At 50.3% G+C, this 26,259-nt stretch overlaps 1 protein-coding gene across 2 annotated transcripts in view; it reads right to left on the bottom strand.

Moving 5' to 3' along the window:
- Positions 1 to 2,025: 2,025 nt before the first annotated feature.
- FAM168A (family with sequence similarity 168 member A) overlaps positions 2,026 to 26,259 on the bottom strand; it is a 224,446-nt gene continuing 200,212 nt past the window's right edge. For both annotated transcript variants that reach the window (XM_040583314.1, XM_040583312.1), the window contains exons 5-9: positions 15,122 to 15,247; positions 7,905 to 8,047; positions 5,310 to 5,484; positions 3,589 to 3,719; positions 2,026 to 2,301 (exon numbers count right to left, since the gene is read on the bottom strand). In XM_040583314.1, the coding sequence (XP_040439248.1) occupies positions 3,607 to 3,719; positions 5,310 to 5,484; positions 7,905 to 8,047; positions 15,122 to 15,247 (557 nt within the window). In that variant the 3' untranslated portion in view covers positions 2,026 to 2,301; positions 3,589 to 3,606. The remainder of the gene's footprint in view (positions 2,302 to 3,588; positions 3,720 to 5,309; positions 5,485 to 7,904; positions 8,048 to 15,121; positions 15,248 to 26,259) is intronic.

Genomic DNA, 26,259 nt, shown 5'->3' with positions numbered 1-26,259 from the left:
CGGCAGAAGCCGCCAAGCTGGAAGACACCATCAAAGAGTGAGGAGGTCTCACCCCGGTGCCAACAACTAGTCACTTTGCTCCTCTGAAAGACCCTCCAGCCTGACCTCTACACCACCATGTCCCAGTCAAGGTGACCCTCCAGTGCTGGTCTCCACTGCCCTCACCTCCGTCTGGAGATGTGATCCAGGCATGACTAAAGTCAAACAAACCAGCAGAGACATCTGGGCACTGACTCAACACCACGCATGGGTTGGAGGGATTCTCACCCACATCTCCTAACCTGACCTCCTGAAAGGCTCTGGACATCTCCTAACCCGACCTCCTCAAAGGCTCTGGATTTGGTCCGTTGTGACAGCCTCAGAGCCCAAGAGATGTGGGAGCTGCAAACACGCCGCTGAGTGCATGTAACTCTTTTGGCACGCTTGAGGGAAAAATCAAAAACGTGGTGATGTTTTTGTCTTAGGAAGAAAAGAAAAAGAATAAAAACCTTATTTCTATGCTGCGTTTAGTGATAAGAATTTTAAAATAAACTGGCTGCAAGCATTGTCTGTGAATACGAACTCTCTGCTGCCCTCAAGACAACTTATTGCTCTACTTGGACACCCCAAGGTAGGAAGTCATTGACTGCAGTCAGCTTCATGTCCTTGTGCCCTTGGGTAAGCCAAAACCCCCAGAAATTACCCCAATCCCCATAGCCTCTGCGTGCCTGTTGCCTCCCAGCCCCATCCACGTCAGCTGTGGATCACCTTCCTTGCTCTTGCCTTTTCTCAGGTGCCTTCCCAGGAGGAAGGCGACATGTTTATTGCTATTGCTTCCTCCTCCCCCTACCTTCTCCCCACTCACCAAGCAGAGCAGCCAGACATCGTCCCCCTCTCCGGCCTTTCTCTATGGAGCTGGGATTTGTGCTTGGATGAACATTTCTCCTGGAAGTCTCTGAGCCCAGCTGTATCCCAAAGAAGCAGGGACAGGGCACCTTAACTGCCACGAAGGTGTCGCAGTTTGGTCTCAGCCCTGCCAATGACACAGGTGTAAAGTGAAGCCACCATTGTCCTCCTCACCCTGCCTCAAAGACTCCTCTATCAACCAGCTGCCCTCTTTATCCACACCACCAGACTCTGGAGAAGTTCTTGAGACCAACACTCTGGACGTGGAGAAGCCCTTCAGACCAACCTCTGGACCTGGAGAAGCTCTTCAGACCAACACTCTGGACCTGGAGAAGCTCTTCAGACCAACACTCTGGACCTGGAGAAGCTCTTCAGACCAACACTCTGGACCTGGAGAAGCTCTTCAGACCAACACTCTGGACCTGGAGAAGCTCTTCAGACCAACACTCTGGACCTGGAGAAGCTCTTCAGACCAACCCTTGGACATCTCCTTGGTTCCTTCAACAGCCGCCCGGCACATCTCTGCCTGCAAACGGTAGCCATGCAAGGAAAGAGCTACTTCCACCTCACGCAGCCCCAGGATGCGGCTGATGGGGAGCATCTCATTTGCCCAAGAGGTGCAAGATGCTACCAGGGCACACATCTCTCTGCTGCTCGCTTCCTACCATGCAAGATCCGTTTGCCCAGTTGGAAAAAGCAGACCAAAGACCCAATGGTGACCAGTCCTCCTACCTCCTAAGACAAGTGTGTTACATCGCTAATTATATTTATATTCTCTTACTCCTACAAAAGAAGGGATGAGTTCAGAATTTCACTGCAGATAATGGATTTATAATCTATCACGACAGCTATCTGGAAGACACCAATTTTCTTGTAATATGTTATGGAAGATTAAATAATTTATATTATTCAACTAAAAATACCCAAACCAAATCGGAATAAGCCTGCCTACCAGCGCTGTGCTTTTCACATAGTACCCTGAACATCAACCACTCTTACTAGCCAAAGAGAATCTAGGCTCTCGTCAACAACAACGACAACAGAAAAATAACGAAAAGAACCCAAACAAACAAGAAGTGGGGGATCTTTGCACCACTCGGCTGGGCAATGCTGGAAAAGTGAATATTCTGAGCTTTCAAATGATAGGACCAAAGAGAGAACTTTACTATTGCTCAGTGTCAGTATGTGTGTTACACAATTTATGTGGGTTGGGGAGGAGGAAGGGGGAGAGGAAAAAAAAAAGAGGCAGAAGATTAGAAAAAGCAGCTTTTACAAAAACCACTAAAGAATGCATAAAGTGACCCTTGCACTTTTTTTTTTTTCTTTTGTTCTTGCAAACAGACGAGGTGCTGCAGTACAGCGGCCACAGCACCGATGTAAGACTTGTGTAGTTGCATACAATGTTTGACTCCGGATCTGGAAAAGAGCAAATATATGAAAAACAAGGAGTTAGAAACAAGCAGCGCAGGACCAGACAGGGCTGTTCTCCTCTCCTCTGCACCCCTGCGTCGCATGCAGGAAATACAGCTGATGCGTATGTGATTTAACCATCCCTCATGCCGCCCTGCGGGCAATGTCTTGGGCAAAAGGCTGAGAAAGCACCAGCTCTCCGGTGGTATCCAATGCACGGGATTAAAAACATGCAGAAGGGATGCTCTCTGCTAATTGCACAACAATTTATCATGGGCAGGATTAGCCCAGCGTAATGTATGCAGCAAGGACAGATTTCAGATAACCCCCTGGGCTGCATGAGATCTGTGCTGCCTCCCAGTTCAGCATCATGTGTTCCCATCAGCAGTGCTGCCTGTTAATTGGGCATGATGGACCAAGGGCTCCAGCAACACGCGGAGGGCATTTAAGCAAGCAGCTGGGATTTCTGGGATCCTGAGCACAACAGGAACCTGCAGCTGGTTGCAGGCTGCTGCACACAACCCCGGTGCTAATGAACGGGCAGGGTGCAGGCAGCTGCATGCAGCCCCAGTGCTAATGAACTGGACAATCTCCCAGCATGTTTTAGCAGGGAGAAAAAACCATAGCTGAGCGGTATAAAAGATGGGGAGGGACTCTTTCATCAGGGAGTGTAGTGATAGGACAAGGGGTGATGGCTTCAAACTGAAAGAGGGGGGATTTAGATTAGATATTGGGAAGAAACCCTTCCCCGTGAGGGCGGCGAGGCGCTGGCCCAGGCTGCCCAGAGCAGCTGTGGGTGCCCCATCCCTGGCAGGGCTCAAGGCCAGGCTGGACGGGGCTGGGAGCAGCCTGGGCTGGGGGGAGGGGGCCCTGCCCATGGCTTGGGGTGGGGAAGGGTCCTTGAAGGTCCCTTCCAATCTAAACCCTTCTGTGATTCTACAGAAGAGCGTGATGCATCCAAAACCTTGACAGCATAAAAATTACCACATTCACAGTGCCCAGCTGCACTCAGAGTGCTGCTGGTGTCACTGCTAAAGCCTTGCATCCGGCACGCCGCAAAATGCAAGGTCAAGGTCAAGATGCGCTGAGCTTTGCTAACACCCTCCACAGCCCCCTGACAGCGTGCCGTGCAGGACCGCTGCCCAGGAGCCGTGCTCAATGGCTCTGCTGGTGCCCAAGCACGGCCCACACGCAGGAGTTCAGCAGCTCTGCAGGAAGGGGTGAAGTGACGGCAGTGCTTGGCGGCTAATGAATCGACAAGGGCAGAGCAAGACCTGCAAAGGCAGCACTTACATGAATTGGCCAGTGGGTTTACCAGTGTGGAGGTACGTAGCTGTAGGTGGGGGTTCCTTGAGCCCTGTACGTTGGCACGGAAACTGGATGTGCTCCGATGGCGGTGTGTTGTGGGGTGGTCAACAAGGTTCCTGAAACGGCAGGGAGAAGTATTGAGCAAGGAGGAGAGCTCCGTCAGGGCAGTGGTACCCCAAGGGTATGGTGCTGCAGAGCACATCTGAGGGGCAGGCAGAGCATCAGCTGCCTTTTTTTTCTTCTTCAGTTCTCCCAAATACTATTCTGCCTGTGAGACGTGAATCGAAGGCGTCTGGCTCAGGCAGCTGGTGTCAGCCAGCACTATGAATGGAATAAATCCACCTGAATCTCCAGCGTATTTTCCATGCTACTTTCAGCCCTTAACTCATTTTTTTCCACTTTTCCTTGTCCCTAAAGACCAGCAGCAGGGCTGGCTACTAACCTGCTGACATCTTCCACCTGCTGAAGGCACCGGGCTAAATTGCAACAGGAGATCACTGCAGAGATCCAAAACGTCTAAGAACCAAACTGGAAGGGATGAGGGTTGTAAAAGGAGACAATAAAAAACCCACAGACCTTCCAGAGAAAATTAAAATGAGCTTTACCACTCATCTCCCAAGGGCAGTGGAGCTCTTTCGCTTCACTTCAACGCACAGAGCCAAGAGCCCTGGGATGCAGCAGCAGGAGTGATCCCCTCCCAGGCATGAAGCAGAGGCACCGCCTGGTGCAGCCTCTTTTCTTTTAGTCTGCAGCCGATACAGAAAGGTGAGAATTTGCACGGTGCCTTCAGCAGACATGGGGAGGGAGAACACAACCCCAAACTACTCTGTTCTGGGAGTAACTGGGTGCTTGAAACAACTTCTCAGTTTCTGAGTATCTCTCTACAAATGCTACTAATGAAATTTTAAGACATCCCACATGCATTAATTACATCTATCCACTTCTCAGTGTAAACAATAGTAAATCTCTGAGTGGTTCTTGTCATACCCAGGCTGCAATATCTCTGCTTGCAACAGGGATTGTGTCCCGTAAGAGTCCTGTTTCACAGCTAATGTGGGTGAAAAAGGGTGAATGCTGCATTTTTTGACATAAATCAATATCCAGTCCAAAGAATTGTTAATGAGAGAAATACAGGCTTTGGAAAAAATAAAAGCAGCCCATATCCTAAACTAATGTGCTATCAATTAATTGCAGTTTGAAGCAATCTTGTACATAAAATGCAGGGGGTTTGGGATACATAAATCAAGGTTAATGCTCACTTTATCAGATGAAAGCAAGACCAGAAGTGTCCTAAAAAAGGAACATGAGGACAGAAGTATAAAAGCATTTTAAGATGGACAAACCTGGTTACTCCTCTACTTATGGAATAGACAGAGGAAAGAATAATATATTTAAGGATGCAAAAGTGGACCCCTCTGGAATGAGCCTAATGCAAGGTCTCCTCTGCTAACCTAAAAACTGAGTTATACCAGTGCCAGAAGCAAATTAATTGATTTTTGCCTGCAAAAGAGCAGTAACCAGCAAGCAAAACTAGCAGACGAAGCTGCAATTAGCTGAGTGCAAGGCACTTCTGCAGCCACTTGCTGGATACAGCCTGCAAGGCAGCACAGATATTTTTTTTTTTTGTCCAGGGCAAGTCTCCTGCATAGATTGTTTGGATATGTCCCACCTGAGAGATGAAACTATGGAAAGGTTTTCCTTCTTACCTGCTGACATTGCCATGGTGGTCCCAGCGACCATCCCCATGGCCACACCGTTGGTCCTGGGCGCAGCAACCGGGGCCGGGTAGATGGCCGATGGGATGCTGTTGGGCTGAACCACGGTAGTGTGATGGATAACGTGAGGCTGTGCCGCGTACACTGGCTGGGTGTAATAAGCTCCCTGTTTGAGAAGGGAAAAAAACCCACCGTCGTCTTTGCCATTCAGTTGGAAGCACAAGCTGAAGCAGTGGCTCAAAGCCCGGTATTTTATGGAGAGGCAATCACCAGCTCTGTGTGCAGCGGGTGTCAGCCTGGTAAGGCAGACTGTGCCGTCAGCAAGGAGCTACGTCAGCTGTGACAGTAAATCCTGCTACGGAGTGAGCAGCGATGCTCTCGGGGCCAGTCCCACCCCCTGCACTAGCTGGGACAAGGAGGTTCCCAAAGTCAGCCCCTATCGTAAGCCCAGAGCGGCTCCGCTGTGACAATCCTTCCCATGGAGACTGCAAGCCCTCAGCTCCTCCAGATGTGTTGCAGAAGCAATATTAAGACAAGCAGGCATCACGTGTAGCTGCTGCTCCAAAGGGCTGCCCGTGGGACATCGTTCAAGTGCTGCCAAAGGGCTGGTCCTTCCCATCAGCAAGCTCCTGTGCCTGGAGACCTGGACAAGCAAGGGTGAAGTGGAACCTCTGGGCATGTGAGATGGTTCCCGGGATGGATGAAGGTGATGGGAATGGGAGGGGGATCAGCATCATGGGTTGGAGAGTCAGCTTGTCAGGGACAAACCGTGCTGCCTCTATTTGGGGGGATGAAATGGGGCCTGGACCCAAAAGACTTTGGCTGCTGGTATAGAACGTGAGCAAGAGATGGAAGAAGAGGAGAAGCCACGGCTCTTGGCTGATGCCAAGGTGCCTGCTTGGGTCCGAGAAGAGTATTGTCTTCTTGGTCTTCCAATGGGGGACAGAGAGACCCCAAAATCCAGGCTGCTGAGACCTGTGGGCTTTTGAAACTAGGAGGAAAGGATGGGCAGGAATAAAAAAAAGGAGCCAACAGAAAAAGCTCCACACCCAGAATGATGAAGGGCCTGAAACATGAGCGGTCCAAGGGAGAGAAGTGCCATCCCTGGGACAGGCAGGGACACCTGCAAGCCAGGGATGGTCGGAAGGATTACAGGGTTTAAAATGACGAAAAGAGATTTTATTGTGCATTAGTGAAAGCCATCAGAGAACCTCTGAAGGCATGGATTAAGGGGAGAAAGAGATGCAGGTGAACTATTAAATTACTTCCTTTCAGGAGCTACAAAGGTTGATAGGAGAAAATGCAGATGCTGAAAGGCATTTCCTTGGGGAAAGAGAAGGACATGCTAAGAAAAAATCAGCCCATGAAGAAAAGGCGACTCAGAAACTGGCTGCAGAGAAGGAGCATCCCAGGCGCTGAGTGCTGCAAGCACAACGTGCTGAAAGGATCTACCAAAGCATCTTCTCACCGTCACTGCCTCCCACGTTTCCAGGCTGTTGAAACTCTCATTTGCCGGAGCCTGGGAAAGAGAGATGAGGAAACGGCATCTGCAAGCCCTGCTCCATCCCAGGCCTGCTGGTGGGCACTATGAAGCTGATGCCACCCTCCTGCTGTGGTTGGGATCAGAGAAGAACCAGTGTGCAGGGACAGGCTGAGACCCCAGTGGCTTCTGAAATGCTCACGTAATGGGAGGAGAGGTTGCAGCGGACAAAATCAGCAGAAGGAGATGCTCTGGTCTCAGCAAGGCACAGAGAAACTGGTTCATGAAGTTGTAGCTGCCGGAGAAGTTGGTTATTTGCCATTAAAGAGGAGGGGAAAAGCCAGGGAAGCCATAAGGCCAGATTGCTCTGAGGAGCTTGTGGTCTTCAGCGGGAAGGGGCATCAAGGTGATTTTCAGAGGACATCTGCCCTGAATTGCATCCCTGTGGAGGATCTTGGCCCCAGCACGTAGCTGGAGGTAATGGCAATGCAGGAGCGGAGAAGATGGTACTGGAAACCCATCCAAGTGCTGGAGGAGGAGCTGCTCCATGAGGACACCAATCTGGGTCACGCCTGAAGTAGTTTGTGCTGGTGAAGGTGACACAGGGGCTTTTCCATGGGAGGTGGCAGGAGGACAACGCAAATCGAATGAGATACCAACAGCCAACAGCAAATGGACCTCAGAGTGACCCAGACTGACCTGTGGCCCTGGGGAAGAGCAACACCAAGAGCAGGGAAGGGTGGGGAGAGGTGGGTGCAGGGATCGCCCCGGAGACAGCGAGCCCCGTCAGTCAGGCGTGTGATTTTGGAGGAAGGAACCTGATTCCCGAACCTGGCCAAGCCATAGGGATGCCACCATGTTGACTCTGCTGCACACAGACAACCCTGCAAGACCATGCCTCATCCAGAGCATCCAACGGAGGAGGCAGGAGAGAGACTCCAGCATGCCAGGAACCCACCAAGCCCTGCCACAAGCACCTCTGTCCCGCCAGGACATGGGTGCTCAGTCCCGACAGCCAAGGATGAAGCTCTGCAGGAACCTCGGGCTGTATCTGCACGCCGGTGAGTGAGGCGGCGAGCTGCCACAGCGGCTGGCGAGGCACCTACCTGGGTGTACAGGTTCTGCTGTGGATAGGCACTTCTGATGGGGTACATAGCGGTTTGGTACGGATTCGGAGACGGTGAGTAGGGAGGAGGTGCGTTGTTACTCTGGGCCGGTGGGACCTTGTAGGGAGTCCCCGCAGTGTACCCTGGCAAAGGCAAGAGTAGTCCAAGTCAGGGTGAGGATTTACAGCTGCAAAGATGATCCACCCCGCACACGAGCAACCCGAGCTGCCCTTCGCGATGCACCAGCTGCTTGCTGGGCATTACTCAGCAAGGAGGAGATGTACCGAAATGCACCAGAATCTACTGACATCCCATGAAACCCAGCAAGCTGAGACCTCCGAGCCCTGCATGCAGCCCCTTGGAGCTGGGGCTGCATCCTCCACCCAGCCCAGCATGGCTTTCCCCACATTGCCTAAGCTAGGCATCAAGCTGATGAGTATTCCCAACGCTCAAGGCATGACTTGATGGGACTCAACCAGCCCTTAAAGCGCTAAGACAGCAGTACCCCACACCTACTTACCTGTCTCTGTACATCTACTTGAAGAGAAGAATGTTTTCCCTTCTGTCCTCCCCAGATTTTTGTCCTTTCACCTTTTTCGCTCAGGGTATGATGGGCAAACCCAGAATTTAATTGCTGGAGGATCTAATTTCATAGTACAGTATTGCCATCCCCTGCCTATATCCCCAAGCAATGACTGGAAAAGCAGCCACACTGATGGTCCATGCCTTAATACTAAGGTGAAAATGATGGATTTTTTTTTTTTTTTGTAAAGTATTTCATCAAGATGGACGCTGCCGAGCAGTTTCCTCTCCTGCAAAGGAGGGCTGCGACCATCAGCTCACCCTGCAGGTGGGAAAGGCAACCTCAAGTGCTGCTCAAGCACCTTTATGCCTGTCCTGATCCCTGCAGCCTATCTGCATTAGTGACAAAAGCAGCACATCTGCTTTACTGCCATTAACAGCCACTGAAGAGGCACGGCAGGCTGCGGGCAAGCCGGGAGGGGTAGCGGGGGCTTGCGAGGGCAGCGGCTGGGCAGGCACAGGCAGCCAGGGATGCCTTTGCCATGCTTGTGATCCTGCTATGGCAGATTGCAAGTTTTGACTTTATTCCGTTCGGACAGAAGGAAAAGCAAATGGACTTCAGCATCCCCCAGTCTTCCCCATCATCCCATCAGGCTGTTCAGCTGGAGCATCCAAGTCCCAGATTTACACTTTATCAAAGGCCCTTTATGAGAAGCCTTAACTTAGCTTGCAGCATTTAGGAGATGGTGAGTATATGGGGAACAAACTAAAATGAAGAATCCTTTCCGAAACATGGAGATTTGTCCCCCCAAATAAACCTAACCTAACAAAAGACAACCTCAAGGATAATGCGACATCAGCTGGCCTGCTGGCTGTGGGTGTCACTTTGGGGTTTTCCTGCTATTTGCATTAAGAGCTGAGCTTTCTGGTGCTTATAAAACTCTGTTTTCCTTCCAGGAAGATCCACCGGTACCAGCTCAAGACCCTTTAATGCAAGTCTGATCACATTTGTCCCTTTTTTAAAAGGCTTTCCCCAGAGTGAGGACATCCCATAAGGATCTCTGCTCTTCTTCCGTTTCCTTTCAAGGTACCTTTCCACCTTTTGACTTGTGATGAATATGAGTAGACCCCCATATCCTCCACCAATTTTGCTCTCTGAAAAGAAAGGGGTGGATTTAAGCAGGTCCATGATAATCCAGTTCTTGCTACGTGGCAGCAAAGTACCGTAAGACCTCATGGCAGGTAGAGCATGTAAAGGAGGTGTGACCTGCCCCAAGGACGGGATGTCCCTGCACCAAGGATATGTGGCACCCGAATTCCCAACCTTCAGAGGCATTTCCAAGGAAGGCTGCGTGAAATTGCCCCTGAAACATTATTACTTAAGTGCTGAATTCAAGACTACTTAAAGTTGTGCTTTAAGGGTGGGTGGGGGTTTTTTTTAGGGTAGACTAAAAGCTGAGCTGCTGCCCATGGGACACCCTGGACAGCATCAAGTGTGCCATGAAAGCATCAAGGTGTTGGTCACCGCTCGATCAATGGTTAACAAAAATGGAAATGGTGAAAGGTCTGCTTGCATGAGCAAGGAAAAGCAGCACGTGGGCTGGGATGGTTGGTGAGAAACGGTAGCCAGCTCTTGCAGGAGGGCTGGAAGAAATCATCCTTACAGCAAACGGGCCCCGAAGACTGTGTAGGATGGAGAGGAGAAGTCAAGGCTCAGCCCAGTGATGAGATGTCTAAACACTCAAATATAATGAGCTAATTTACTCAACCAGTGTTCAGTGCAGCAATTAATGAAGGCTAAGATTTCAGTGCTAATGTCCCATATTATCCACCCAGCACTGAAACAGCGTGAAGATAACAAGGAGCTTTCTAGGAACTCCCAAACAGCATCTCACCACCTCCTGATTGCTGCAGATTGGAAAAAAATGTGTTAATTAAACAGCAGAATAGCTGTGACCCTTTTTCTGACTCACATTAGCAGAGGAGCAACTATCTTTAAACGAGAGATGGAAGCAGCAAGAGGGAACGCAGGTTTGAGCCAGCTGTATTTGTCACAGCAGCAGAAGTGGAGACTCCTCCATCGTGAGGTCCTCCAGGAACCCAGCGTCACCCACAGACCAACCAACCTCCTGTTTTTCACTCTTATGGATTTTTTTCTGTTCTGAACTCCTTTTTTCAAAGACCTTGGAGGCTGCTGGTTCTCGGCATCAGGCTTCATTTCTGATGGGCATCTGGAGATGTGGACCAGCTTGGGCTGCGTGGTTTTCATTGCCTTGGATGCTAAAGCTTGCTTGCAGTTACAAGATTGCTGAATCATGGACAATTCAGCTACAATATTAAAAAAGGTAGTAAACTTAATAGTCCAGGCAGATGTAATCTTCCATGTTTATAAATCAGGAAAAAATACAAGAATTTGTGGGTAAAAATGACATGTCATCAAGTTTTAGTGACACAAGACGATGGAGGCTCCACTCACAAAAGCATGTCTGACAGCTAATTTTAAAGCCTAATTATGACCATCTAACACCTTATTAGGATTAGAAGGTTGGCACGGCCCGTGCCTCTGCTGCTTCGCAGTTCAGCAGCAGGCTGGGATTTTAAAAGCAATAGCGAGCCTTTAAGCTCCAGCTTCTATTAAAATTGCTGATTAAATCCCTCGCGCCACTCTAGAAATCTCAACCTTATTGATCTTGTAACACAGAAGTGCTCTGAATTGCACAAATAAATTTTTCTATGATAGCACGAAGGCAGGTGGGGGGGGGGGGAAAAAGCTCCGTGATTAATTTTGTATCATCATCTCCTCTTGTCTATACATGAAGGGTTCACCACAGGCATGATTCCTTAGATGGATAACAGCTGGATGGCCACATCCAGAGTTACACAACAGCTCAATGTCCAAGTGGAAACCAGTAATGAGTGGTGTCCCTCAAGGGCTGGTACTGGGACCAAGACCAATACCTTCATTAACGAAGTCTATGGTGGGACTGAGTGCACCCTCAGCAGATTTGCAGGTGACACCAAGCTGAGTTGATACACTGGAAGGATGGGATTCCATCCAGAGGGACGTGGGCAGGCTTTAGGAGTGAGCCTGGGTGAACCTCATGACATTTAACAAGGCCAAGTGCAAGGTCCTGCACCCGGGTCAGGGCAATTCCCAGTATCCATGCAGGCTGGGGGACGAATGGATGGAGGGCAGCCTTGCAGAGGACTTGGAAATACTGGTAGATTAAGAACTAGACAAAAATGAGCAATAGGCACTTGCAGCCCAGAAAGGCAATTGTATTTTCTGAGCTGCATCCCCAGCAGCGTGGCCAGCAGGGCGAGGGAGGGGGCTCTGCTGGGCGCTGCATCCAGCTCGGGGGTCCTCAGCATCAGAAGGACACGGACCTGTTGGAGCGGGCCCGTCGGAGGCCACGGAGCTGGTCAGAGGGCTGGAGCCCCTCTGCTGTGGGGACAGGCTGGGAGAGCTGGGGCTGTGCAGCCTGGGGAGGAGAAGGCTCCGGGGAGACCTTAGAGCAGCTCCCAGTGCCTGGAGGGGCCGACAGGAAAGCTGGGGAGGGGCTTTGGGCAAGGGCAGGGGGCGGTGGGACAGGGGGGAATGGCTTGAAGCTGAGAGAGGGGAGATTTAGGTTGGACGTGAGGAAGAAACCCTTCCCCGTGAGGGCGGCGAGGCGCTGGCCCAGGCTGCCCAGAGCAGCTGTGGGTGCCCCATCCCTGGCAGGGCTCAAGGCCAGGCTGGACGGGGCTGGGAGCAGCCTGGGCTGGGGGGAGAGGGCCCTGCCCCTGGCAGGGGGTGGAACAAGATGAACTTGAAGGTTCCTTCCAACCTGAACCATTCTCCGATTCTAAAACCAGATTTGCTTTCTTTCAGTAAATGCGAGCTGTGCCTAGGAGGCTGCGCTCAGTGCATCCCAGCTGGGAGCAGAAGGCAGGTCTCCTGAAGAAGACACAGGGCGGAACTTGGGGCTCACACTGGGACTGATGGTGGGCAGAAGTAAGCAGCTGCGAGCAGCTCTAGGAGGTTCTACATGGCCTGCATGGCCCAGTCTGACTGGTTCCAGGTATCTGGTCCTGCTTCTGCCACTGCCCTGCAGCTTGGTGCATCCTCCTCCAGCCTTTTCCCCCGGCTTTATTGTTCGTCCACCTTCCCTGCACCCAGGGGGTTGGAGGAACATCTTCGGAGTGGTGAGCACAGGGACACCATGGGGGAGGTCTGGCAGGCTTGCATTGACTCTAAGTTCTCCCTGGCACATTGTCACTGCCACCACTGTCCTCACCCGCCAGAGCCAACAGGAGGCTCTAGGGCAGAAATGACCATAAGATCTACAACCTCGCTGACTACCGCGTGCAAAGCTTTGTGTTTATGACCTCCCCCATCTCAACTGGAGCATCTAAGCAACAGAACAAAATACCTCAGGCAAAACCAAGCTCTGAAAACCCATCATTAGAGGACAAAAAGACAAGAGGCAAAGGCACATCACCACACTCTAGGCAAGACCAGGATGAAGGCACCTGGGCAGCCCTTACCCTGCCTTTAAATTCATATGTGTCTCACCATGGTCTTGCACTGCAGGTTCAGAGCCCAGTGGAGCCCTCAGCACCTTTCCTGCCTTGCTGTTGCAGATGTGGGGAGGTGCTGAGCAGCTAGTGCATATTTATTTGCATTTATCCCTGTTCAGCTTGCAGCTCCAGTCCATACTGGTGGGCTCTCTTCACCCTGGGAACAGAAGGGACTCTCATCTCCCAGCCTTCTCCTTGGCTCTTCTCCACCCAGATCTGACACCTTGCTGATGCTCATGAGTAAGCTCTGACCCGTATCCTGCCACTAGGCACCCGGGGAAGGCCGTTCCCCAAGAACAAAACCCAGGCGAGGAGACACCGAGCCGACAGGCAGAACCCATTTGGGATGCCCAACCTGAAACGCTTCCCATTTTTCAGAGCCTGCACCTGAGGCAGCATCTCCCAGCAGCGATGTGGCAAAGCTAGCTGCAGCTGTAAGCCTGAAGCGCCTCTGCAAATCAAACCACAAGGCTTTATCTCTTAATTTTAATTTCCAAATTAAATGTGCCCAAGCCAGTTCTCTGGAAGCGAGGCCAGTCTGCATGGGTCTGGCTGGTGGCTGCATTACCGATCTCCTTCATCACCCACACTGGGTGCCTACAGCCACATTTTGACCTCAGACCCTTTGCCATCCCAGTACCTGCTCCTGCCCTCTCTGACTTTGAGGGAGGAATCTCACCCGCAGCAGCCCAGAGATGCAACGGGGAGGAGGAATCCCACCCAGGGGTGGGTTCAACTCCAAGGGAATTTTGCCACATTTCTACTAATTACAAGCTGACACTTTCCAAACACCTACAACACGGTCAAATCTGGTCTGGCATGGAACTAGGTGCGATGCAAAGCCCATGCACCATGTCAGGTGTACAGCCCCTACCCTGAAGAATGGTAGGGATGTCCCTTTCCAAAAAGAAAGTCTCCCAAAGCCTTCTAATAAGTTCATTTTTAATAATTGTTTTCATCAAGAAAAAAAACCCTATATTTCTTCCTCTCATCTCACTCTGTAAATGATTTAATTTAGCACAAAAAGGGAGCCTGGAGCATACAGATGGCGAGGAACGCTTCAACCCATGTGCGTGCATGGGCACAGCGGTCCCAGCCTTGCAAACATGGCCCGTGGAAAGTCACTTTCAAGGTAGCTTGTATTTTTTTTTCTCCAGATACAACAGGGAGTTCCTCCTTTCTCTCTGTTTGGAAGGTTACTTTGGCATTTTGAGCCTAGGAGTGGTCCCACCTCCCGCTGGCAGCGCATCCCACGCTGGCCGTGCCAGAGCTTTAGCAGCAACACAAGACAAAAGCAGGCAAGAGCAGTAGGGCAGGGGCCAGGGGGCACCCCACATACCAAGGGAAGCACCAGGCCCTTATCAGGGACCTTACCACCCCTCCTGAAGGCACTACTGGGCTCCCAGGGGATGAGATTCCAAGGCTCCGCCTGGAAAAGCCTGTTTGACTCCGATCCTTAAGCAGCATCTCCTCCCCTGCCTCTGCTCCGCCAGTTTGAGTCAAAAGGTGGGAATTTCACTGGGGTGCCGTGAAAATCACACTTCATTTTGGAATTCTGTCTTTCGCTTTTAAGGGAATAGGAAATGATCTCCCTTCGGTTTTCCTACGCACACGGTTCTGCTCAACCACAGAGCATCACCACCGCAGGTTGCGCCTGCAAACAACCCCAGGTTGCTCCTAGGGACCAAACGCTCAGCTAGAAGAGAGGCTGCCACCCTTCCCCACTTGGGCTTCCTCCTCAGAAGGAGCACTCGGAGGGCGAGCGCTCCCCTGTGCATGCTCCTTCATGGTTTTAACACACACGGTGCAGGGATGCTACTTTGTTTTCAGCAGAAAAAAAACAAAACCAAGAGCTCTGCAAAATTCCACCCCCGAAAGGGAATCGCAGCAGCAGCGCGATGCTCCCACGGGGCAGCTCTGGCAGCAGCAGGTGACGGATCTGCTACAGGGTGCCAGCAAGCAGCCCCAGGACCCGCAGCACCCTCACCTGCGTGAGGGCTCAGCACCCAGACATGAGTGACCGCATTCACTGCAAACAGGCTGACCCAAAATAACCCACGGGGGGGGGGGCGGGGTGGGGGTGCAAATGGGCCTAAAACAACCAAGCAAAACCCCAGAGGAAAAGGTTTATTTACTGAATGCTGCAGAAGAAGCCTGATAAGTTCTGTTCTCGGTCCCGGTGTCCACGGGGAGGTGGAAGGTGCCCTCCGTGGCACAGGAGGAGGAGGTCTGTGGCCAGGCTTGCTTCATCAGAAGTGTAGCTGGAGTGGAGACAAGAGAAGTGATGTCACACAGAGCAATGAAGGTACAGCTTCCTGCATTTATGTCCCATTTGCACCACTTCGCTGCTCCCTTGCCCCCCACCCCCCCCTTTTAAGGACAGCTATCCTTCCCCACGGTTCCTCTTGCCCCACCTGCTGCCCGTGGAAGGATGATTTGAACAGTGTATTGCAGCAAACAAGTTACCTACCCCAAAGGACTGGTTTCCTGAGCTAAGTGACCTGCATGAAGACCTACACCTGGGGGACACAGCCAGCAGAGCCACCATCCCTCCCCAGATACCACTGGTCACCTCCGTGCATACAAACCAGGAACAGCTGTCCTTGGGCTTGCGCTTCCCAGCTGGAAAACAGGCTGAGCCCTGTCTGCAAGATGTTTTATTCACAGTAAAACCCTTTGAGATGCTTGCATAGCACGTACCACCAGTAGACAAGGTACTGGTTGCTGCAACTATCCCACCACCCCCTGCAGTGCTGGGAACTGCCCGGCGGGGAAGGGCCTGGGGGGGCTGGTCGGCAGCCGGCTGGGCATGAGCCCCCCGTGTGCCCAGGTGGCCACGGCGGCCAGCAGCGCCCTGGCCGGTGTCAGCAGCAGCGTGGCCAGCAGGGCCAGGCAGTGCCCGTCCCCCTGTGCTGGGCCCTGGTGCAGCCGCCCCTCGAGCCCTGGGCTCAGCGTTGGGCCCCTCACCCCCAGACAGACCCGGAGGGGCTGGAGCGTGTCCAGAGCCGGGCAGGGGCTGGGGAAGGGGCTGGGGGGGCTCAGCCCGGAGAACAGGGGGCTCAGGGGGGCCCTTCTGGCTCCCTACAGCTGCCTGGCAGGAGGCTGCAGCGAGGGGGGTCGGTCTCTGCTCCCAAGGAACCAGCGGCAGGACAGGAGGGAACGGCCTCCAGCCGCACCAGGGCAGGTTCAGGGTGGGCACTGGGAGAAATGTCTTCCCCGACAGGGTGGCCAAGCGCTGGCACAGGCTGCCCGGGGACGGGGTGCAGGCACCGTCCATGGGGGGGTTCAAAATACACGAAGATGTGGCGCTTGGGGACATGGTTCAGTGGTGGCCTTGGTGGTGCTGGGTTAATGATTGGACTCGATGATCTTAAAGAACAGGCCAGTCAGCAGAAGCAGTGGCTTTGAGCAGGTTGCCCTGTATCCCAGTTTGCGGAAAAGTATTTATGAAGCCAAATAAGATAACCCAGAAGAATCTCAAGAACCAAATCTTGTGGTATTTGAGATGGGACTGACGGAATTCGGTTATTTTGCAGGTCTTAAGTTTTCCGAAAGAGGAAATGGTCTGATACTAACTGCCATAATGCACCTCTGAATGCTGAGCCAGCCCTGGCTATACCTTTATCCTATAGCCAAACACATTACCAGTGCTCATCTAAGGACTGCCATTACACCACAGGCTTTCTGGAGCACATCTACAGAGAAAGCAGATCGTAAACGCAAACGTACAACCAGGCTCCTTCCCAAAGCTGATACCACCAGGAAAGGCTTAAACAGGTCTTTTTCTGTTTTTCTTACACACACCCCCCCCCACCTGAAACTACTGATCCATCCCAACTTTTTGTTTCAGACTAACCTCAAATGGTGGCCCCCACCAGCTCTGGTTGAAGTCCCACCACCTCCTACCGGAGCGCATGCATCTTCTGAAAGCCTCAGCCAGTAATGCCAGCTCACCAAGCTGCTCTAGCCGTCAGCACAAAGGAAATAAGCTCCGCATCTTCCACGTTCTGCAGGACGTATTTCACACGCTCAGAAAAAAAACCCCAAGCAAGGGCTGAGCAGTCCTCAGCAAGCCGCTGTGCGATTAGACCTCGCTGTGAAGTTGTGGAGGGTAAAGGAGGTCAAATGATGCAGCTGCTGGAGTCAAAGAAAATCACCGATTCATGGCTGCTTTAAAGGTATTTTTTGTAAATGTAGAAGGTGGACTGTCAACATACTCTCTCTACACCAATGACTGAATTCTTCAAGATCTCTAGAAGCTTGGAGGTCAGGGTACATCCCCTTCTCCCCACGTGGGGGGTGGTAGGGGCAGGTGGGATTTCCCCAGAGATGTGGTAAAGGGATTTTGGGTCAGATCTGCCAACGGAAGAGACTTCTGGAGAAAACCAAAGAAGGACCTTTGGTTAAGAGGAACAAGAGAGGTGTGAGTCTGTAGATGGGGACTGTTTTGGGTAGCAGAACCAGCCAGGGTCAGACAAAGCCATCCTGGTCAGAAAGAGGAGCTCTTTGGGAGCGACACCATGGCCCACAGGAGGAGGTGGTGGCGGCTTCCTTATCATCCCATCGGCCCCAAGGGCCTGAAGACATTTTAAATCTGCACTTCATAACTCCTTCTCCCAAGGAAGTTCCTACACCCGCAGGGCTCAGTGTTAAGCCCCACAGAAGGGACTTTATGACTTGGTCAGGGCTTGTAAACCTTTCTGCAGCCCAAAGGCAAGACCAATGACATTTCAAACCCCTCCAACACCTCTGTGCCTGCTCAGACTGTTAATAAACCATCTCAGAAGACGCAACTGAAAATACAGACTGCCACAGGGCTGGAAGCTGGGGACAAGTGACTAAGGAGACCAAGGAGGAGTCTGTGCCGTGGCCACAGCCCCCACCAGCTGCAACACAGGTCCTAATGGATGGACACTGCTGCCCCGACAAAGTGGAGAAAAACTGCTGCCAGCCTGTTGGTCCACCAAAACCTCACGAGAGCACTCTCCCAGCGCAGGACAGAACTAACTGTGTCGCAGCAAGACTTTTACCATCAGTCAGATTCTACTGTCCTGCTGTTTCTTCATACTCCTCAGGCCAGTCCCTCTGCTTCTTGCCTCTCCTCCATCCAAGGAACTCTCCCCTCCCTCTGCTTCTTCCACTCTCTCTTCATCTGCTGCTCCTCTTCCATCCCCCTTAGAGCTATTTAACCCCTTAACAGAACCAGCCGCAGCTGCACCGTATCTACTTCAGCTGACCCCCGCCCCTGAAGCCAGCCCACAGCTGTCTATTATCAATGATAATTAACCTGCCTTCGTTCCTCTACACTACGGGCACGTGGAGGACACCCAGCAGTGATGCTTTACTGGACAGCGCGGCAATCATCAGCTGTGCCGGGACGTTTATGGGTGCAAGGTCTGGCTGGCTGGTGCTCTGCTGCTGGAGATGTGGAAATGCGCTCCTCCCTCCTCACCTTCTTCAGGAGAAAACCAGGAGAGGTTTGTGGGAAGTGAGAAATTCGGAGCACAATTTCTGCTCCGCTCGAGTACCGATGATGTTCTACTGCGAGCCTGTCCCCTCCCCCAAAGGTTTGCAAGTTATTAAGGATTTCCAAACTGCCTTGCTTTGTTTTCCATGGTACCTGCACTCCTGAACGTCACACTCGGGAGTGAACTCCCAGCGCTGAGACAGGAATACTCTCATTTTATGCTTTTTTTTCAAAATCAGATTAATTTGTGCCTCTGGATTTCACAAAGGTTCTACTCTCCAAAACTGATGAGGCTATTTATTTAGACGTTACGTGAATCCTTCCTCTGCGGCTTCTCCTCTCCACATTAGAACTACCAAAAAATGGCAGTAATTTGGGTCTGAGATGGCTGGGAGCTTGCCATAGCTATGCATGTTCTGTACATGAAATCACAGATCCTCGGAGAATCCATCACTTAAAACTACACAAAAGGTGAACCCCAGAGGAGGCTTTTAGGGACATTAATATCTCCAGGTCCGTTGCAAGAGCTAGAGTTCCCAGAGGTTACAATCCAGTTGTGACTTTCTAATATCATTTAAGATCTATCTCCTACCAGTCTCTTCAGGATTTGGTTTAGCCTCTTGCCTATGCTGTTTAATGAAAAATTAAGAGCTTTTATTTGTTATCTGTTGGATCCCTGCCAAATCTAGCGGTGGGAAATGGCAACGTGACCTACATGTGGGTCTCTGCAGTGCTGGGACTGGTCTGTCTCCCTGCGAGGACCTCTAGCCATCATGGTAATGTCCAGGACATATTTTAAGTGGAAAAGAGGAAAAATATCAACCAGGTGCGCCTGAAGAAAATTCCATGAATTAACTGGAGTACAGAATCACAGCAAAAGGACAAAGCAGATGATGCCGTATCCAAATAGTTGGTGGCACCTATAGAGGATGGGTCAGAGCACTTAGATGGGGCAACATGATGCCTACGCTTCCCCTCCAGGGAGGCTCGAGAAGCAGGAACGGGGGATCGGAGCCTCTGCCCTGTCCCACCACAGCCTCACAGAGACCCCTAATTTCTGAGGCTGATTTCAGAAATCTCTGTTCTGCTCTGTGAAGGCGCTGGAGTAATGGCTGCAGAGCATTATTCTCCCCTGCATTATTAATAAATACAGTTAAAGCATAAGCCAGCCTGCGAAAAGTGTGTGCCCTACTTTCAGGAAAATAAAAAGGCATGCTTTAACGAAGGAAGTTAAAACAAAACAACCATCTCAGGAAGAAAGAATGCCTGGGAGGGACCATGCACCAGGCTTAATGAAGACATACATTTTTATTTTTTTTTTTAATTGGCGTACCCCATGTGTCTGCAGTAAAGTAATTTTAGGCATTCATTTTTACATGCTTGAAAGGAATTTTTTTTTTTTTTTATAACACTGTCCTAAATAACTAAGCTTATTGCAAGCTTAAGGTTTTGCAATTCCAGTGTTTGCAGTGATTCTGTAGCCTGCCTCGTGCCTCTCCCTCTAACAAATATGGGAAAATGCAACAGGGAAATTACACAAGGCAGAAACTTGTGTTGTTTCTATCAATGGGGATGGAAAGAAATAAATTCCCTTGTTTGATGCAGGGCTCCTTAGGCTGAACTTCACAAGCAGTGCAGTGGCTGGCTGTTACCTAGGCCTTGAGAAGGGTTGCTTTGAAACAAACCGGTGCAGAATTTGCCATCCTTTTGGTGCTTAAACATAAGCCAATATTCACCAGATACCCGACACTGAAAGAGGGAGGAATCAAAGACTGGTTCCGTCACCATTTTCCTTTCCTCACCACTGCTGGACCTGCATGGACCAAGGGGACTCTGGACTTCTCCAAGCTCCTCTCCCTGTCTCCTTCTACTTCCCTGACTGAGGCCATTACAGAGTTTGGGGCACTAAATCATTTAATTTTCCATGTGGATCCCAGGGTCTTGGGAATCCTGAGGTCAACAGAAGAGCATAAGCACTGCTGACTTCCACTGTGGTGCCAGGGCCTGCAGCGTGAGCATTTGGAGGACATCAAGGACAAAAGCGGATGGCACATAAGTAGCAGGTATTTGAAAAACAGACTTTGAAAATGAACAACCCTCGATACGCTTCTCTTCGCTTGGGGTGGACCACACCGAGGGCGGGAGCAGAGGGCAGCCTTCATCTTCACTTGATGTTTGGTGTCTTGCTAAGAGTTTGGACGGAAGCCAAGCAAAACTCATGAGGTTTGGGGCAGCAGACACCTAACCATGGAGAGCTCGCCAGAGGAACGCCTTCAGGGGGATCCAGAGAGGGGGATCGAGCCTGTACAGAACAGTTTCTGTCAAGACTGACAGCTCGCTCTCAGTTACGTCCCACAAATTCAGCAGTCACAAGCAAAGGCTGCTCTGCCCACGCTTTCCGACCTCTATTCCAAGGAGTACGAAGGGGCACATTTGGCTGGTGAACCTACACAGGGAGACTCGGAATATCCAAGCAGGTGAAACTTCGGTTTGTGATTGCTTTTTTAGTGATCCTGAAGGATTTCTGCCAGCAGGTACCACCCGCCTCCCAGCCCAGGAGGGTGGAAACAGAAGACCCTTGTTGGTGGACGGGATGCCTTTGGGAGCAGTAATTCTGTTGGGAATACACAGCATCTCTTTCTGCAGCAAGGCAGCTAAAGGCTCAACATGGAAAATTCCTTAAAAAATACATTTAGAATTAGCCTGCTGTTTCAGAATTGAGGATATTAAAAATAAAGCTGATCCCCTCTGATTCCCAGTATGTTTGATGGACAGCATGAACCCCAGCAGCATGTTCTTCTCAGCAGCGGGGTTATTTCCAGCCTCCTCTATGACAGCAGCTGATTCAATTTGAGGGAACACTCTCCATACCGACACAGATGACCGGTTTTCACTCAGCCGCCAAACCACAGTATTGCTTTAACCCAATTCCATTTAACAGTTGAGAGGATGCTGCCCGCTCTGTCGCATGTACCCACTGCCGGAATATTATATGGAGCTTATTTTGCATTAGTTATCTCTCCAAAATTCTTATTTTTTCCTCCTGAAAGTCTGTTTGCCATAGAGAAGTGGCCACTAACACGGGGTGTGATGCTGGGAGGTCCTGAGCAGCGCAGCCCACGGCTGCTTCCCAGAGTCGTTAAAGTGGCATCTCGCCCGTGAAAGAATCGGGATCTAAAAACCCACTAATTCAGTAAAAACTGGCAGGGAGGTGCAAGTGGCTTGAAAAAGCTTCTAAATTTCGGTCTGAGCCAGGATTGCCTCTGTAGCCTTTGCTCTGCCTCTAAACATAATTTTGATGGATGCCATCCTCACTCACAGAATCACACAGGGCTTTTTTTTTTTTTTTCCTCCCCTAACCGGCACTTGCGCATCCCCAGTTCCCGAGCCGCTGGCCTGAGCACAGCAGAGTCCAGGCAAGCATCTTCCCTCCCGGCTGCACACGAGCAATCTGAGGGCTCTGAACCATGCCTCCTACGAGATAAATCTCCAAACAGTGGGGAAAAAAACCCTGCCGCGGTATTAAATTGCATTGATTTCAAGCGCTGCGTGATTGTTTATGGGGGGGAAGGTTTCTGCGCAAGAGGAGTTGGGTTGAGGAGCACCAATTCTGATCTTCATCATTTCCTCACTAATTCAGTGCTTAGTTATGTTGCGTCACGCACCAGAAGATTTTTGTTCTCAACACAAAATGAACTGTCAGCATTCTGGACATTAGATTTCTAATATGGAAACAATTAAAAGTATTTTCGGAGAATCATAAACAGAGAAATGAAATTTAAATGTCAAGACAGCTGCACAGGCTTTCTTGCTTGAGCATTACGCTGCGTAACAAAAGGATCTGGCGAGGAGGGACAAAAATGATCAGAGGATTTTTCTTTTTTAGAGAAAGCAAGTCAGTAAAGATTAGGACTGCACTTCAGAAGGCAGCGTCGGGGGAGTGAACAAAAGGCTGGCTGGCACAAAGAAGATTGACCAGGGCTTTCGTTTCCCCTTTCACATCATGCAAATATAAAGCAACAGACAATTATTTGCATCAGTTTAAGAAAAAAAAATAAAAATCAGTAACTCAAGCTTTAATTAATCTGCAGAACTGCTTGCTGCAAAGTATTGTAGCGATAAAATATAGCAAGAATCAAAGCACGGGGGAGGTTAAGCATCTGTAATGAAAGAGAGGACACCCACAGCCAGAGCCACTAGGACAAAGGTAGGGGAAAATCAAAGTCTTCGTGGTTTTGTGCTTATAAAAGCCGCTGACTAACAAGGTTTGGGGCGGATTATTACATACTGAACAATTGCAAGGAAACTTCTGAAGGCCGAGGTGGCTGTTTTCAGGGAGCAGAGACCAGGGCGGGTGGACAGCCCGGCCCCTGCTGAGTGCGGGGGCTCCTCTCTGCTGGCTGCAGGGGCCACGGGGCTTGAGAAGGGGTAGCCAAGGGCTCGCTGCTGCCCACCTCTGCGAACCCCAACTGCCAGGGTTATCCCTGTGTGTCCTTGTTCTCTCCTGCACTTCCCGACTGTTTCTTTGCTGTCTGGGTTGGGACATCCAATTCCTTCTTGTCTTGTGCAAGCAATTTCTTTGTTTGAGAGATGGAGGCTTGTCTTCCAGCCCACTCCAGGACCTTTTACATTTTTACATGTCAGATGGGTCCCATTTCTCCATCTATTCTTACTATCCTAACCTACGCCAAGAAAGCAATCCCATAAAACATCATCCTTCTCTGAGGGTATCTTGACGATGTATCAGAGTTACTCGAGAGAGCATCTAAGCCCTGCCTTGGGTTCCTGTTCCTCATGAGCATGAAGGACATCCCAGGAAGGATGCACCTCAAGCTCTCCTGGTGGGACAGAAAGGCACCATGTCCCCAGTGATGGGCTAAACGTCTCTCTGGTCTCTCTTTCTCTCCACTGAATACAGTGGGACCTGAGCTGGAAGGTTTAGAGACCTGAGGTTTGAACACCTGAAGGGAACCAATTCTTCCCTACATGCAGCAATTGCTGAAGCTGTTTAAAATACCTGAAAATTTCCTAGTTGTTTTTTTTTTTTTTTCTCTTCTTCTTCTTCTTCTTATTTTTAATCTGGAAAATTAAACTGAGCTGAAATGAAATCTTCCAAGGGGAATGCGTGGCTTTCATCAAGGTTTTGCAAACAAGAGTGTTCTGTTCAGATAGCAACACAGCGTTTCTGAAGGTTTTTTCAATTTTCTTTTCAAGTAGGAACTCCGGCCTCCCAAGGATGGTGTCCAAGATGTACAAGAAGCAACAGAGACCCCCAAAAATTCCTTGTCCTGCAGTGATTTGGCGCTCACCCTAACTTGGGTGTCCCCTTGGCCATCTCCCTGCTCAGTGGCAGAGCTGCTGCCTGCAGGAGACACAGGCAGTGGCGGGGGACAAAAGACATTTTATCATGTCCAGGCCATTACGCAGGGACGCTTCAGGATTTACATCCCTGGCTGAGCAGGGAGGACGTTGTCAGACTCTGGCAGGACAAGCTACTAATAAATTTCTGGTGGTTGCTGGGGGTTTATTCCGCTGTGGAGCTCTTTCCTCTTCCAATGTTATACCCTTCAGGAGAATTTAAAGGTGGCCAGCACACATCTAGGGGAACAAAACTCGTTTCCTATTACACCTTAAGATTTTTAGCGGGAAGAAATGCAGCTAAATACCCTACCAGAAGCACATAAACCCCCAAAAACCCCACAACAGATCCCTTACGGAGTCATCTACAGTAAACAGCCTTATTTAATAACCTTGCAAAATAACAGTGAATTTAAACTGTGATATGAAGAAGACAGCACCAAAAGTTTTTGGCAACAAAAGCCTTATTGTTGCTTCATCAGCCTTGGAAAGCTCCTGAGCGTGGGGATCCACTGATTTTATGACAACCTGGAGACTGAAAACTTGGCAATTCAGTGGAGAAAGGGTTTTAGCAAGCCTGCCACAAAGTCCGGCTTTGCGTTCATTACACAAGCATCTATTTCACTCCAATGACTACTGAACACTTAGCTAAAGAGATGACTTTATTCAGAAGTTTTAAAACCCCACAGCTTTATTGAGGCAAAGCATTCAGAATAAACATCTTGACCAATCAAAAAGCCATGAAGTTAAAAGAAAGGGAAAGATACTCTTTTTCATCTCCAATGTGTGCTTAGAAATGGGTGACCAAGAGATTTTTTTCAGGGCTTTTTCATAAACAACATGAGAAAAGCCACAGTCCTGACTTCAGAAATGCTTTTCCAAACACAGTTCAGATGCTGCCAATTCTCGCATTTGACCTATGTGACCATATCTCTTAAAGAAAAGGCTTGGACAACACACCATAGCCTAAAATCCCCACAGCTAATAAATAACATTCCAAGCACAGAATGGTTTGGGCTGGAAAGGACCTTCAAGACCACCCGGTCCCACCCCCCGCCAGGGGCAGGGCCCCCTCCCCCCAGCCCAGGCTGCTCCCAGCCCCATCCAGCCTGGCCTTGAGCCCTGCCAGGGATGGGGCACCCACAGCTGCTCTGGGCAACAAGATCTCAAGATTTCTAGTAAACAGGAGATTTCCTTTTCTTATAGTACCTTTCACTTAATCCACTCTGGGTAAGTTACTTTTTGAAGCTGCTACATAGCCCTTGGGTTTCTACCACCCTTTGTCATGCCAAGAGGTTCCCATCCCCCAGGTAATTTGGCTGAAAGCCGCGAGCTGAACCACGGTCCTTCCAAAAGGCTGGTTTCAGTGAAGTACTTAAATGTAGGTTTAACTTCAGTTATTTCCTGAGTGGAGGCCTAAGAGAAGTCTTCAGCTCCAAAAAGAAAGAAGACTTCTATAAAGGTTTCCAGGTTTGGGCTTGAAAGCATAAAAACCCAAGTGATTGATTTAGCAGAGCAACTCCAATATTCCTCATTAAGCACAGAACCTGGTCAGTCAGTGCTGTGGTGAAGACAACTCCTTGTGGACAGGTGGGAATTACCCCTCCGGAGTAACTTCTCCGATTAACAACAGTGGAAAGTCCACTTCTTCTGGAATAAAAAATGTCCTTGTTGGAAGTTATTTGACAGCAGCTCCTGCAATTAATTTACATTCTGTCCTAACCTACATGAATCTTCTACCATTGGCAGCCCTTGGCTACAAGCAATTCTCCCATCTCCCCTCCCTCATGTAGATGAGGTGCTCAACCTCAAAGGGATGGACAGGGCACCACTGGGTTTGTATTCACACCACCCACATGCTTTGATGGCTTTCTCCTCTCCAGCTCTCTCTGGCCAGGCAGGAAGGTCCTGGATGAGTGTGTCCCCTCCTCCATCCAGACCCTTCTCTGCTGGATATGCGTTTGGCCAAAAGAGAACAGTGTAAATCAAGACAGAAGGGAGATGTGCAGAGACTGTGCTCAACAGCAGGGAAGGGAAGGAGTTCGGCAGTCTAGTCATGGGGTTTTACCTCAAAAAATATCATGGCTAATGGAGAAACTCAACTGAGAAATGGTTTTGTGGGTGGTAAGGGGAAGCCTCCTTCCAGTGAGAGGAGCAGAAGGAGCAAGGGAGACGCCTGGGAAGGTTAGAGGTGAACAGGACGGACATTGCTGGCTGAGCTGAAGGAGCAGTAAGGCTCTGGACGCCAAGAATGAATGGAGTAGGTGCTGGTTCTGTAAATACAGACAAGCAGCCTGCGCTAGATATGAGAAAGCAGGAGGCAAAGAGGGGGATGCCACAGTTAAAGCAGTGAACTGGGAAAATTACTTTTGTACCAGCTCTCCAGAAGGATGGAGGAGAAATTGCCACGGTTGGAGATGGCAAGAGAGTGCAGGGGTCTAGGGTAGG

Source organism: Falco naumanni, chromosome 2, assembly GCF_017639655.2.
Source record: "Falco naumanni isolate bFalNau1 chromosome 2, bFalNau1.pat, whole genome shotgun sequence".
NCBI classification, from domain to species: Eukaryota; Metazoa; Chordata; class Aves; order Falconiformes; family Falconidae; genus Falco; species Falco naumanni.
This window is presented reverse-complemented; position numbering and strand designations above follow the sequence as displayed.